General features: G+C 37.6%; 1 protein-coding gene across 2 annotated transcripts in view; it reads right to left on the minus strand.

Annotated features, from left to right (window-relative positions):
- Window positions 1-3920: 3920 nt before the first annotated feature.
- Window positions 3921-12464, minus strand: part of SLC38A4 (solute carrier family 38 member 4) — an 85600-nt gene continuing 77056 nt past the window's right edge. For both annotated transcript variants that reach the window (XM_027542655.1, XM_027542654.1), the window contains exons 14-16: window positions 9849-9993; window positions 8360-8457; window positions 3921-6185 (exon numbers count right to left, since the gene is read on the minus strand). In XM_027542655.1, the coding sequence (XP_027398456.1) occupies window positions 6084-6185; window positions 8360-8457; window positions 9849-9993 (345 nt within the window). In that variant the 3' untranslated portion in view covers window positions 3921-6083. The remainder of the gene's footprint in view (window positions 6186-8359; window positions 8458-9848; window positions 9994-12464) is intronic.

Raw genomic sequence — 12464 nt, forward strand, 5'->3', positions numbered from 1 at the left:
CATCAATTCTTCAGCACTCAGCCTTCTTCACAGTCCAACTCTCACATCCGTACATGACCACTGGAAAAACCATAGCCTTGACCAGACGGACCTTTGTTGGCAAAGTAATGTCTCTGCTTTTGAATATGCTATCTAGGTTGGTCATAACTTTCCTTCCAAGGAGTAAGCATCTTCTAATTTCATGGCTACAGTCACCATCTGAAGTGACTTTGGAGCCCAAAAAAATAAAGTCTGACACTTTTTCCACTGTTTCCCCATCTATTTCCCATGAAGTGATGAGACTGGATGCCATGATCTTCATTTTCTGAATGTTGAGCTTTAAGCCAACTTTTTCACTCTCCACTTTCACTTTCATCAAGACGCTTTTTAGTTCCTCTTCTCTTTCTGCCATAAGGGTGGTGTCATCTGCATATCCGAGGTTATTGATATTTCTCCTGGAAATCTTGATTCCAGCTTGTGTTTCTCCCAGTCCAGCGTTTCTCATGATGTACTCTGCATATAAGTTATTATAATAAGCAGGGTGACAATATACAGCTTTGACGTATTCCTTTTCCTATTTGGAACTAGTCTTTTGTTCCATGTCCAGTTCTAACTTTTGCTTCCTAACCTGCATATAGGTTTCTCAAGAGGCAGATCAGGTGGTCTAGTATTCCCATCTCTTTCAGAATTTTCCACAGTTTATTGTGATCCGCACAATCAAAGGCTTTGGCATAGTCAATAAAGCAGAAATGGATGTTTTTCTGGAAATGTCTTGCTTTTTCTATGATCCAGCGGATGTTGGCAGTTTGATCTCTGATTCCTCTGCTTTTTCTAAAACCAGCTTGAACATCTGGAAGTACACAGTTCACGTATTGCTGAAGCCTGGCTTGGAGAATTTTGTGCATTACTTTACTAGCGTGTGAGATGAGTGCAATTGCGCGGTAGTTTGAGCATTCTTTGGCATTGCCTTTCTTTGGGATTGGAATGAAAACTGACCTTTTCCAGTCCTGTGGCCACTGCTGAGTTTTCCATATTTGCTGGCATATTGAGTGCAGTACTTTCACAGCATCATCTTTCAGGATTTGAAATAGCTCAACTGGAATTCCATCACCTCCACTAGCTTTGTTCATAGTCATGCTTTCTAAGGCCCACTTGACTTCACATTCCAGGATCTCTGGCTCTAAGTGAGTGATCACACCATCATGATTATCTTGGTCATGAAGATCTTTTTTGTACAGTTCTTCTGTGTATTCTTGCCACCTCTTCTTAATATCTTGTTTCTGTTAAGTCCATACCATTTCTGTCCTTTACCGAGCTCATCTTTGCATGAAATGTTTCCTTAGTATCTCTAATTTTCTTGAAGAGATCTCTAGTCTTTCACATTCTGTTGTTTTCCTCTATTTCTTTGCATTGATCGCTGAGGAAGGCTTTCTTATCCCTCCTTGCTATTCTTTGGAACTCTGCATTCAGATGCTTATATCTTTCCTTTTCTCCTTTGGTTTTCACTTCTCTTCTTTTCACAGCTATTTGTAAGGCCTCCCCAGACAGCCAGTTTGCCTTTTTGCATTTCTTTTCCATGGGGATGATCTTGATCCCTGTCTCCTGTACAATGTCACGAACCTCCATCCATAGTTCATCAGGCATTCTATCAGATCTAGTCCCTTAAACCTATTTCTCACTTCCACTGTATAATCATAAGGGATTTGATTTAGGTCATACCTGAATGGTTTAGTGGTTTTCCCTACTTCCTTCAATTTCAGTCTGAATTTGGCAATAAAGAGTTCATGATCTGAGCCACAGTCACCTCCTGGTCTTGTTTTTGTTGACTGTATAGAGCTTCTCCATCTTTGGCTGCAAAGAATATAATCAATCTGATTTCGGTGTTGACCATCTGGTGATGTCCATGTGTAGAGTCTTCTCTTGTGTTGTTGGAAGAGGGTGCTTGCTCTGACCAGTGCGTTCTCTTGACAAAACTCTATTAGCCTTTGCCCTGCTTCATTCTGTATTCCATGGCCCAATTTGCCTGTTACTCTAAGTGTTTCTTGACCTTCTACTTTTGCATTCCAGTCCCCTATAATGAAAAGGACATTTTTTGGGGGGGGGTGTTAGTTCTAAAAGGTCTTGTAGGTCTTCATAGAACAGTTCAACTTCACCTTCTTCAGCATTACTGGTTGGGGCATAGACTTGGATTACTGCGATATTGAATGGTTTGTCTTGGAAACAAACAGAGATCATTCTGTTGTTTTTGAGATTGCATCCAAGTACTGCATTTTGGACTCTTTTGTTGATCATGATGGCTACTCCATTTCTTCTAAGGGATTCCTGCCCACACTAGTAGATATAATGGTCATCCGAGTTAAATTCACCCATTCCAGTCCATTTTAGTTCGCTGATTCCTAGAATATTGACATTCATTCTTGCCATCTTCTGTTTGACCACTTCCAGTTTGCCTTGATTCATGGACCTGACATTCCAGGTTCCTATGTAATATTGCTCTTTACAGCATCGGACCTTGCTTCTATCACCAGTGACATCCACAACTGGGTGTTGTTTTTGCTTTGACTCCATCCCTTCATTCTTTCTGGAGTATTTCTCCACTGATCTCCAGTAGCATATTGGGCACCTACCCACCTGGAGAGTTCCTGTTTCAGTGTCCTCTCATTTTGCCTTTTCATACTGTTCATGGGGTTCTCAAGGCAAGAATACTGAAGTGATTTGCCATTCCCTTTTCCAGTGGACCACATTCTGTCAGACCTCTCCACCATGACCTGCCCGTCTTGGGTGGTCCCATACAGCACGGCTTAGTTTCATTGAGTTAGACAAGGCTGTGGTCCTAGTGTGATTAAATTGACTAGTTTTCTGTGATTATGGTTTCTGTGTGTCTGCCTTCTGATGCCCTCTCACAACACCTACTGTCTTACTTGGGTTTCTCTTATCTTGGACGTGGGGAACTAGATTAGCATACATTAAATGAAGCTAAGTACAAGGCAAAAAGATACAATAACAAAAAAGAGAGAAAATTCTTGTACTCTCCAAATTTGAAAATCTAAACAATTATGACAATTAATTGACCATTCCAATTAATCTCATCCTCATTAAGACAGGAATTGCAAAACACATTTAGGAAAATGAGTAAGCATGCCATAGACTGGGAAAATACATTTGCAATCTGACAAAGGACATGTATCCAGAATATATAAAGAATTCTGACAAATACACAATAAAAAGACAACCTAATTTTAAAAATGAGCAAGTGATTTGAACAGACACTTTACAAAAGACAATGTAAATGGTCATTATATGCACGAAAAGTTTCCCACACTAGTCATCAGGGAAATGGAAACGAAAATCACGGTGAGATAATTTTCCACACCTACTTGAAGGGCAGCAAAGTACAAAAGACAATGTCAACTGCTGGCAGGGATGTGGAGCAACTAGAACTCGTGTATATTACTGGTGAAAATGAAAACGGTAGAACCACTTTGGAGAATGACTTGGAAGTTTCTTAGAAAGTTAAGCATACACTTAATGTATGACCTGTCAGTCCCACTACAAGTTCATTTCTACCCAGTTCTCAGCACTCCCATGTTGCTTTCCCTTCTCCCAAATATTTCAGATCTTTAACTATTTTCATCCTTCTTCTATTCCCTCTTTTTCCATCCCAGATGAATTCTTCATTAATTCACCATTAAGAGAGTCATTTCTTCCACATTCATTCTAGGATGATACAAAACAAGCATGATTTCAAATTAGCTGTGTATTTTGCCAGAATAAGATGGCAACTATTTTCTGAAAGCTATAAATATTAGTTTTATGTCAGAGTAACAATAAAAATGGAACATATACCAATATAAAAGAGACAATATTAAGATTTAAAATATGTTTACACTTATAAATAATATTTTTCATGCCTTCAACAATAGAAAGAAAATTACATCATAGTCATTTGAAAAATTCATTTATTATATACCAATATACACTTTCTGTAATAAAAAAAAAGCCTCCCAATATATTGAACCATCCTGTAAATGAAATAAGAAAATAAAATTTTCATCTGTTTATAAATGGGGCTAAATTAACCAGTACAATATACCATATGTATGCCTGTCCTGCAGTCTATGTGAACTCTAATCCTGAAAATGGCCATGAGGAAAAAACGACGCTTTATTATTTGGCGCTGTAGTATTGCTCTTGAATATTTATATAATTTTACATGTTGATACTTTCAAGTGAGTCATTTCAAATGTAAAGCATTTAAAATATATACAGATGTTACAGCTTTTCAGTTTTTTGGATCAATCCATTGTATTTACATTTAAATACATTCAGATCAAACATTTTTAACACTCAGAAGGCACCTCTTTCCCATTTTCTATTTTGATACTCTCTTTAGATGAATTGAAAATAGAAATATATCTTAAAAATGCTATTTGGTAAATAATAGTAAGTGAGAAGTTGTGATAGTTTCTAGTAATGCTCAATTTCCCTAATAAAGTGCACCATTTTACAATATTATGCCTCTAGAGAATAATACATAAAACAAATATATATTTAAGTAAGGCACATTCCAGCAAAAACTATTGAAATATGATTTAATATTATCATACTAACATAACACCTGTATTTCATACTAGGCTATACCAAAATATACAACAAATGTGCTTGCTACTGATTGAGAAAAAAAGGAGCAAATCTAGAAATTCTAGGCAATGAGTACTAATTTTTAAATCCATTTCATGTAACTGTGTTGTAAAAGTGAGCGAGAATAGTAATTTGCATCTCTTTGTAGTGTTAGCACTTTTGTTTTTATAGACAATAGCTCAAGACTGTATTAAATGGCAAATCAATGTTAGCAAACACCTATTCAAGCTAAAATGAACTAAATCCTATTTTAGACCTGCTAAATTAAAAGAACTACCTTAGTATTGATAATTATTTGCAAATAGGACACTCATTTTCTTGTAGATGATTATGGTAATATTGTAAACACTGAAGAAGAGCATTACCAAACTATTGAATATATCACTCAGGTTTCAAATTTAACATATGCCCAATAGACAGATACATACATGGGGATTTTTGAGCCTATCAACTCAATTCCCTACCCCCACCCCCCATAACATAAATGTTTGACTGTGAAGAGAGAAAACTACACATGTAAAAAATAAAAATCAAATGTACCATACATTAAAACTCTGATAACCACAGAATAAGATTATATACATAAACATAAAGCAATCACAGTTTCCTGCACTGAATGTTTATCAAATAAAAATGTATTAAACAATACTGGGTAGTGTAGCTCCACATGAATAGTGGTATTCTAAAAATTCTGAATGAAAATGGAAGACGAGAGGGAGGGCATTGTTCAGTGACAAAGGTATGACAAGAGGACTGCGAATAACATTAATAAATGCTTCCAGAACATTCAGTATAGCAATAAGCATTGTTTTGCTGGTGCTCTATAATTTCAGTAAAGCCCCTCTCTATGTTTCATAAGATGTTTTAATATTTACAGAAGAATGATTGAATGAAGAAGTCATTAATTTAATGTCACAAGTGGGATGGGCAAAATTTTTTGTTAGTGTTGAGCATAAAATGCTCCAGCCTAGTGTCTGATCACTCATGTAACTTGTAGAGACAGTTCACAATACATGTCTTTAAATAGACCTGGAGTATTTGGTGCAAGATTGAGGGAAGGCATTAAATGGTGATAGCTTTGCCATCAGGGCATTTTTGCTTGATGTTCTGAGAATACAGAAATTTGGTACTTTTGCGGGGAGAGGGAAAAGAGTATTATCTGATGATCATTACATGCAGCTACTCTTATTCTGCATACGCAAAAGCAAAAATACATCATCACACACTGCTCTAGTAAAACCTGGGTGGAAATGTGCACCACAGATTTTAAACATATAAATAGCCATTTGTGACAAAAATGATGATTTTCTCTTCTGTAGGTGCTTGGTAATATTGCTGGTAAACATCTTTGGAATCTTCCTGTTACTTCCTATGAATAACATTCCAAACAAGATAACTAAAATGTCTTTGGGAGCATAATTGGTAACCATCTCCAACAGGAAAAGATAGTATTTTTCCTTGGGTTAGTGATGCTTGGAATTTGGAGGATCATAAATCCAGTCAATTATAATGAGTGCCATGCTTCCCATCATGAAGATGATGCCAACCACGAGGAAAATTAAAGCCTGTAAGTCAGAAAGAACTTGTTAGGGAACACAGAAATTATACTTCCTTAGTGCAGTTTGCTTTCATAAGCTGTTTACTTAAGACAGCCATTTGATTTGCATATTGAATTGTATTATTCTTATAGCTGCCCATGCCTAGCAGTTAACCAATTTAGAACCCTACCTCAGGAAAGAGGGAAAGAATACGATAGTAGAGAGATTTAATCCAAATGTTCAATACAGAAAAATGGTTAATTGATTTGGTACATAAAATAATGGAATACCCTGTAATCCTTACAAACCAAGTAATAGAAAAAGATTAAATGACTTACGGAGGGCTCACAATCTTTTAGGTGAAAAGGGGCAGGTTATAAAAGAGTAGCATGTATGATATGATTAAATTTTTTTAAAAGCAAACAAAACAGAGCCTAGTGGCACTAGTGGTAAAGAACCCCTGTCAATGCAGGAGACATAATATGAAATGCAGGTCTGATCCCTGGGTCGAGGAGATCCCCTGGAGCGGGGCATGGCAACCTACTGCAGTGTTCCTGCCTAGAGAATCCCCAGAGGACAGAGGAGCGTGGCGGGCTACAGTCCATGGGGTCACAAAGAGTCGGACATGACTGAAGAGGCCTGAGCACACACACAATATAATGTGCATTGCATATTTCTTGAAAAAAAAAAAGCCTCAAGGTATATGTGTGTGTATTAATACGTAATTACATATACATATACTAGTTTTTCCAGTAGTCATGTATGGATGTGAGAGTTGGACTATAAATTCTTCTTCTGAGTGCAGAAGAATTGATGCTTTTGGAACTGTGGTGTTGGAGAAGACTCTTCAGAGTCCCTTGGACTGCAAGGAGATCCAACCAGTCCATTCTAAAGGAAATCAGTCCTGGGTGTTCATTGGGAGGTCTGTTGTTGAAGCTGAAACTCCAATACTTTGGCCACCTGATGTGAAGAGCTGACTCATTTGATAAGACCCTGAGGCTGGGAAAGATTGAAGGCAGGAGGAGAAGGGAACGACAGAGGATGAGATGGCTGGATGGTATCACTGACTCAATGGACATGAGTTTGGGTAGGCTCTGGGAGTTGGTGTTGGACAGGGAGGCCTGGCGTGCTGCAGCTCATGGGGTCGCAAAGAGTCGGAAACAACGGAGTGACTGAACTGAACTGAACTGAACATATACATATATGCCTATACTTGTAATATACCTGTAATTACATAAACATATAAATATTTCACAAATTTAACACTAAAAGGGGCCTTATAGACTACCACATAGACTTCCTAATTCTACATAAAAAGAAACAGCAACTGAAATCTTTTTTCACTAAGAAGGATCTAGGATATAATTTTACTCACTTTTATATCCAGTCAAACTGAAAAAGTGATTTACCAAGGTCACAGTGCTATAAAAGTCGAAGCAGAATGGACTACAAAGAGTGGAAATCTGGGGGCAAGATGATGGGAGGAGCTTTTGATACCAAACTTTCCTAAAGTCCCCAAACCATCCTGAGAGGAGAATGACTCACAGGCAAAATTCAGGGTCAGTCAGTCAGAGGCGCTTTTCAAGGCTTAATACAAGACTTTATTAAGCAGTCATAGATAATATTTAATATTGAATAATTATTTCTAGTATACATTTTTGTAGTACTATTGTGGGAAAGACATATATACTCCCCAGGTTAATAGGACTATAAATGATACGGAAAGAGACTAACTGGACAACAGATGGTTCTGTTCTTAGTCCACAGGGGACAACAAGGCACTGAGAAGGGAAAAAGAAAAGCAACATTTTTTGGCCCTACCTAGTGACTGTGACCAAAATGTTTATATTTTTTCATAACGCTGCTAAGGAGCCGAATTCCTTCCTGCATATTTTCCTGTGGATAGTGCAACAATAGCTTGGTGGTAGAAACTGTTATAAATGTATGCCTGTGGGCAAACTCCATTAGCATTTGACAGGTAGGAAGGACTTAGCACAAGCTATTTAATATGTGAAGAGAAGAAATCCCAGAATCATCTCAGGGCTAGAAATCTACACCTCTTTTTTTTCCACCAGAGAGTTCCAGCCATCTTCGATTTTCAGTTCTTGTACATCAAGTCAGTTTTTGGAACATGTGCATGCATTTCCTGGTTTACTCTAAATAGTGGAAACTTAAAGGGAGAAATTGTAAACCTTACTTACCCCGACCTTTTGGGGTGACCTAAAAGGTTCTTTCTTGACAAGTTTAAGATAGAAAACTGCTGGAAGGATGAAGATCAGCATAGTGGCAGAAGAAGCCCCTGAGGAAAGACACAGGACAAGTCAGTCTTACTCAACAGGCAGAGATGCAAGGGCATACACTCAAAAGAAACCAAGTCTAAAACTACCCTTAGCAAAGCACAAAAAGCACTATAAGCTCATGGTTTGTTGTTCAGTCACTTAGTCATGTCCAACTCTTTGTGACCCCAGGGACTGCAGCACGCCAGGCTTCCCTGTCCTTCACCATTTCCCAGAGTTTACTCAAACTCATGTCCATTGAATTAATGATGCCATCCAACCATCTCATCCTCTGTCGCCCTCTTCTCCTGCCCTCAATCTTTCCCAGCATCAGGGTCTTTTCCAATGAGTTGGCTCTTCGCATCAGGTGGCCGAAGCATTAGCCCATGGATGTTTATTCAAAACAAAATATATTTATAAATAAAATTAAAATGCATCTAACATCATAGCTGCCTAGTAGAGATACATAACACACGATAAACAACAAAAAGGCCGAGTGTTATAGGTTTAAAGGAAATTAGTAATATAAACACATACTGCTCTGCTAAGTCACTTCAGTCGTGTTCGACTCTGTGCGACCCCATGCGACCCCATAGACAACAGCTCACCAAGTTCCCCCGTCTCTGGGATTCTCCAGGCAAGAACACTGGAGTGGGTTGCCATTTCCTTCTCCAATGCATGAAAGTGAAAAGTGAAAGTGAAGTCGCTCAGTCGTGTCCGACTCCTCGACTCCATGGACTACAGCCTACCAGGCTCCTCTGTCCATGGGATTTTCCAGGCAAGAGTACTGGAGTGGGGTGCCATTGAACTCCTCACACACCCTTCTGATCCACTTCTAACTTTTCAAGTTGCTTACATCTGTGTTTTTATATTGTTTTGTAAAGTTTTATATTGTACTTAAAATGTGAGTAAACCCTCAAATCAGCAGAATGGAAAATTAAATATATTAATGGGTCACCCAGTTAAAAGAAAAAATATGTTTACAAAGTCAATCTCCTCTTTCTCCAAAGATATCCTTTAATCCTAAGCTGATACTCACAGACCATTTAAGTAGAATCTACCTTCTTTCCTCTTTTTTTTTTTTCTTGATGCAGAGTTAAGACCTCAGTCCAAACCCTGGGTTCACTCCAACATGATTTAACTTCTATAGGGCTAAGCTGCATTGTTTGTCAGAAAATGCAGCTAGATTAGATGATCTGTAAGGTAGGTTTTAGCACCAACACTTTCTGGTCCTGTCCATCAAGTCCAGTGTCACCTAGGAGGAAGGGATGGTGACCAACTGGAGCCCAGTTGGGCTACTCGGAATTCTAGGAGCCTGAGATGGACTGGGATCCTTGACCTCTCATCACTGGTTCCCTGCTCTCCATTTATGGACAGCTCGAGTTGACTAAATAAAAGCCTTTTGGAAACTTACCTATGAATCCAAAGATGTATTTTATAGTTGGCACAAGGATGACCAAAACATTATTAAGAGCAATAATTATGGCTGCAATCAGGAAATGCCTTATCCAGCTGAATGGTCTTTTGGGAAATAACAGTGTGGTCACTGATGTGCGAATCTGCAACAGGAAAGTTCAAAGGCAAGGTCAGTGCTTTGTGTTGTTTTTTTATTGAAAGTTCAGTTACAATGTTATGTTAGTTTCAAGTACACAGCAAATTGATTCAATTATACATATATATTTTACATATTTATACATGTACATGTATATTACATATATTTATACATATATTATACATATTCAATTATACATATAATTATACATATTTATGTATGACTATATATATTGTCTTTCAGATTCTTTTCTGTTATGGATTATTACAAAATATTGACTGTAGTTTCCTCTGCTACACAGTAGGCCCTTGTTATCTATTTTATATACAGTAGTGTATATATGTTAATCCCAAACACCTAATGTATTTCCCTTCCCACTCCCACTATCACCTTTGGGTCACTGCTTTGTTTTCATCTACTTTTTCAAATATTCTCATCCCTCTAAAGCATTTTCTTTGTTTTTCTTTTCCCCCAGAACAGATCTTGATGCTGATATTTTTCCAAAAATGTAAAAAATTGTGGCAAAGTACAGATAACATAAAATGTATCATCTTAACCATTTTTAAGTCTCTAGTTCAGTGGTATTAGGTGCATTCATATTGTTGTGTAAGTTTGATGCTGATTTTTGATGTTTGGGAGGGAGTCACTTTTCCTTGGTAACCTAACTTGTGCTCACTTTCTCAGTTTTCAGAATTTTTTTCTTTAAAACAATCTCAGTCAGAAAGAGATAAAAGAACAGATAAATAAGATATATAATTCAGAGACACAGAAAAACCCCTGTTGATTTCTAATTATGTCTCATCAGCCTGGATTAAGTATGAAGGGCAAGCACTGAATTTATTTGCATATGATTGTGAGCAGAACTTTTACCAACCTAGCATCTCTTGAATTCACACTTTAACATTTTTATCACCTGGTATTTTAAGAAACATGATACTTTTTGTGTTTACTTCTTTCTTTCCCACCCGCCTTCCCCGTCCCAGGATAGATTATAAATGCACAAAAGGCAAAGAACAAGACCTAGCAATCTTAACATTCCTCAGAGTTTCTATCTTAGTGTCTCACATGCAGAAGGCACCAATAAATGTTGATGAATTGAACAGAACAAATCTTTCCCCTCCCTTCAGGATTCTTATGAGATTTCAGTCCTATTGCAGCAGCTGAAATAACTAGGTAAAGGGTCAGGGAGGCTCCAATTGTAGCATCGGCTCAAGTTACCCTGATGTAACTGGATGAAAAGATCCTTGTGGGTAGAGGGAGGGAGAGCCTTTTATGTTTGTACAGCTTAACAAAGTTGAAAATATTCTTATCTTTGGAATCTTTTAGGAGACACTTTTGGACTTAGTGGAATTAGTTTATTGGCTTTGCAATAAATGAGCACTTCAGTTAAGCTAGGACTTCTTATTTTTAGAAATGTGGAATTGATTTTCACTTTAAACTTTTGCTTCTGAAGTCTCTTAATAGTGCAAAGATTGGAATTCACTGAAGAGAAAAGTAAAATATATTTTGAAACACACATGCAAATAACAAAAACTTTGAGTTGAATTGCCTCAGTTTCTAATGTAGCATTCTTTTCATGCCAGTCCACCAAAAATTAAAGCTATCTGTTTAGGTTTAAAAAGAAGTTTCATTTCCAGAATGGCAAATCTGTATAGTCTCTGGAAACAGTTTAAGAGTGAGTTTGTAATGGATTTTAAAAATTGGATGAGTGAAAATTACACAACTCTGAAAAGTAGACTGAGGAAAACAAAAGGTTTGACTTTGTTTTTCCTAATAGTTTATTAATTCTACGTTATGTCTGACAATTCGTGCTTATTCAATGCTGTCCAAACTTAACACACTTAAAATAAGCTTTCTGTGGTTTTAAGGATTTATTTGTCTGAAAGTGATAAAGTTATAGCATAAACAAGTAGAATACAGGTTATTTTCAGGCAGGGGGTCACATGTTTGTGCTTTTTATTCCTTTGTTGTAATAATGTCTTTAACTGTTTAAGCTAAGTTAGAGACAAGCCTAGAGAAGGTAATGGCACCCCACTCCAGTACTCTTGCCTAGACAATCCCATGGATGGAGGAGCCTGGTAGGCTGCAGTCCATGAGGTCACTAAGAGTTGGACACGACTGAGCGACTTCACTTTCACTTTTCATTTTCATGCATTGGAGAAGGAAATGGCAACCCACTCCAGTGTTCTTGTCTGGAGAATCCCAGGGACAGAGGAACCTGGTAGGAGGCTGTCTATGGGGTCGCAGAGAGTCTGACACGACTGAAGTGACTTAGCAGTAGCAGCAGCAAAGACAAGCCTATGTGTACTGGGTGTCTGAATGTAAATAAATACAGTTTCCTAAGATCTCATGGCTCTCAGAAACATTACAATTTGGCTTAATGATGTAAGAGTACAGAAAGCTTACAGGAATAATGGTTGAAGTAAATGGTGAAAGCTTGTGCTTCAGAATGAACAAGGAATAACAAAATCCCCAAAA

This window comes from Bos indicus x Bos taurus, chromosome 5 (genome assembly GCF_003369695.1).
Source record: "Bos indicus x Bos taurus breed Angus x Brahman F1 hybrid chromosome 5, Bos_hybrid_MaternalHap_v2.0, whole genome shotgun sequence".
Taxonomy (NCBI): Eukaryota; Metazoa; Chordata; class Mammalia; order Artiodactyla; family Bovidae; genus Bos; species Bos indicus x Bos taurus.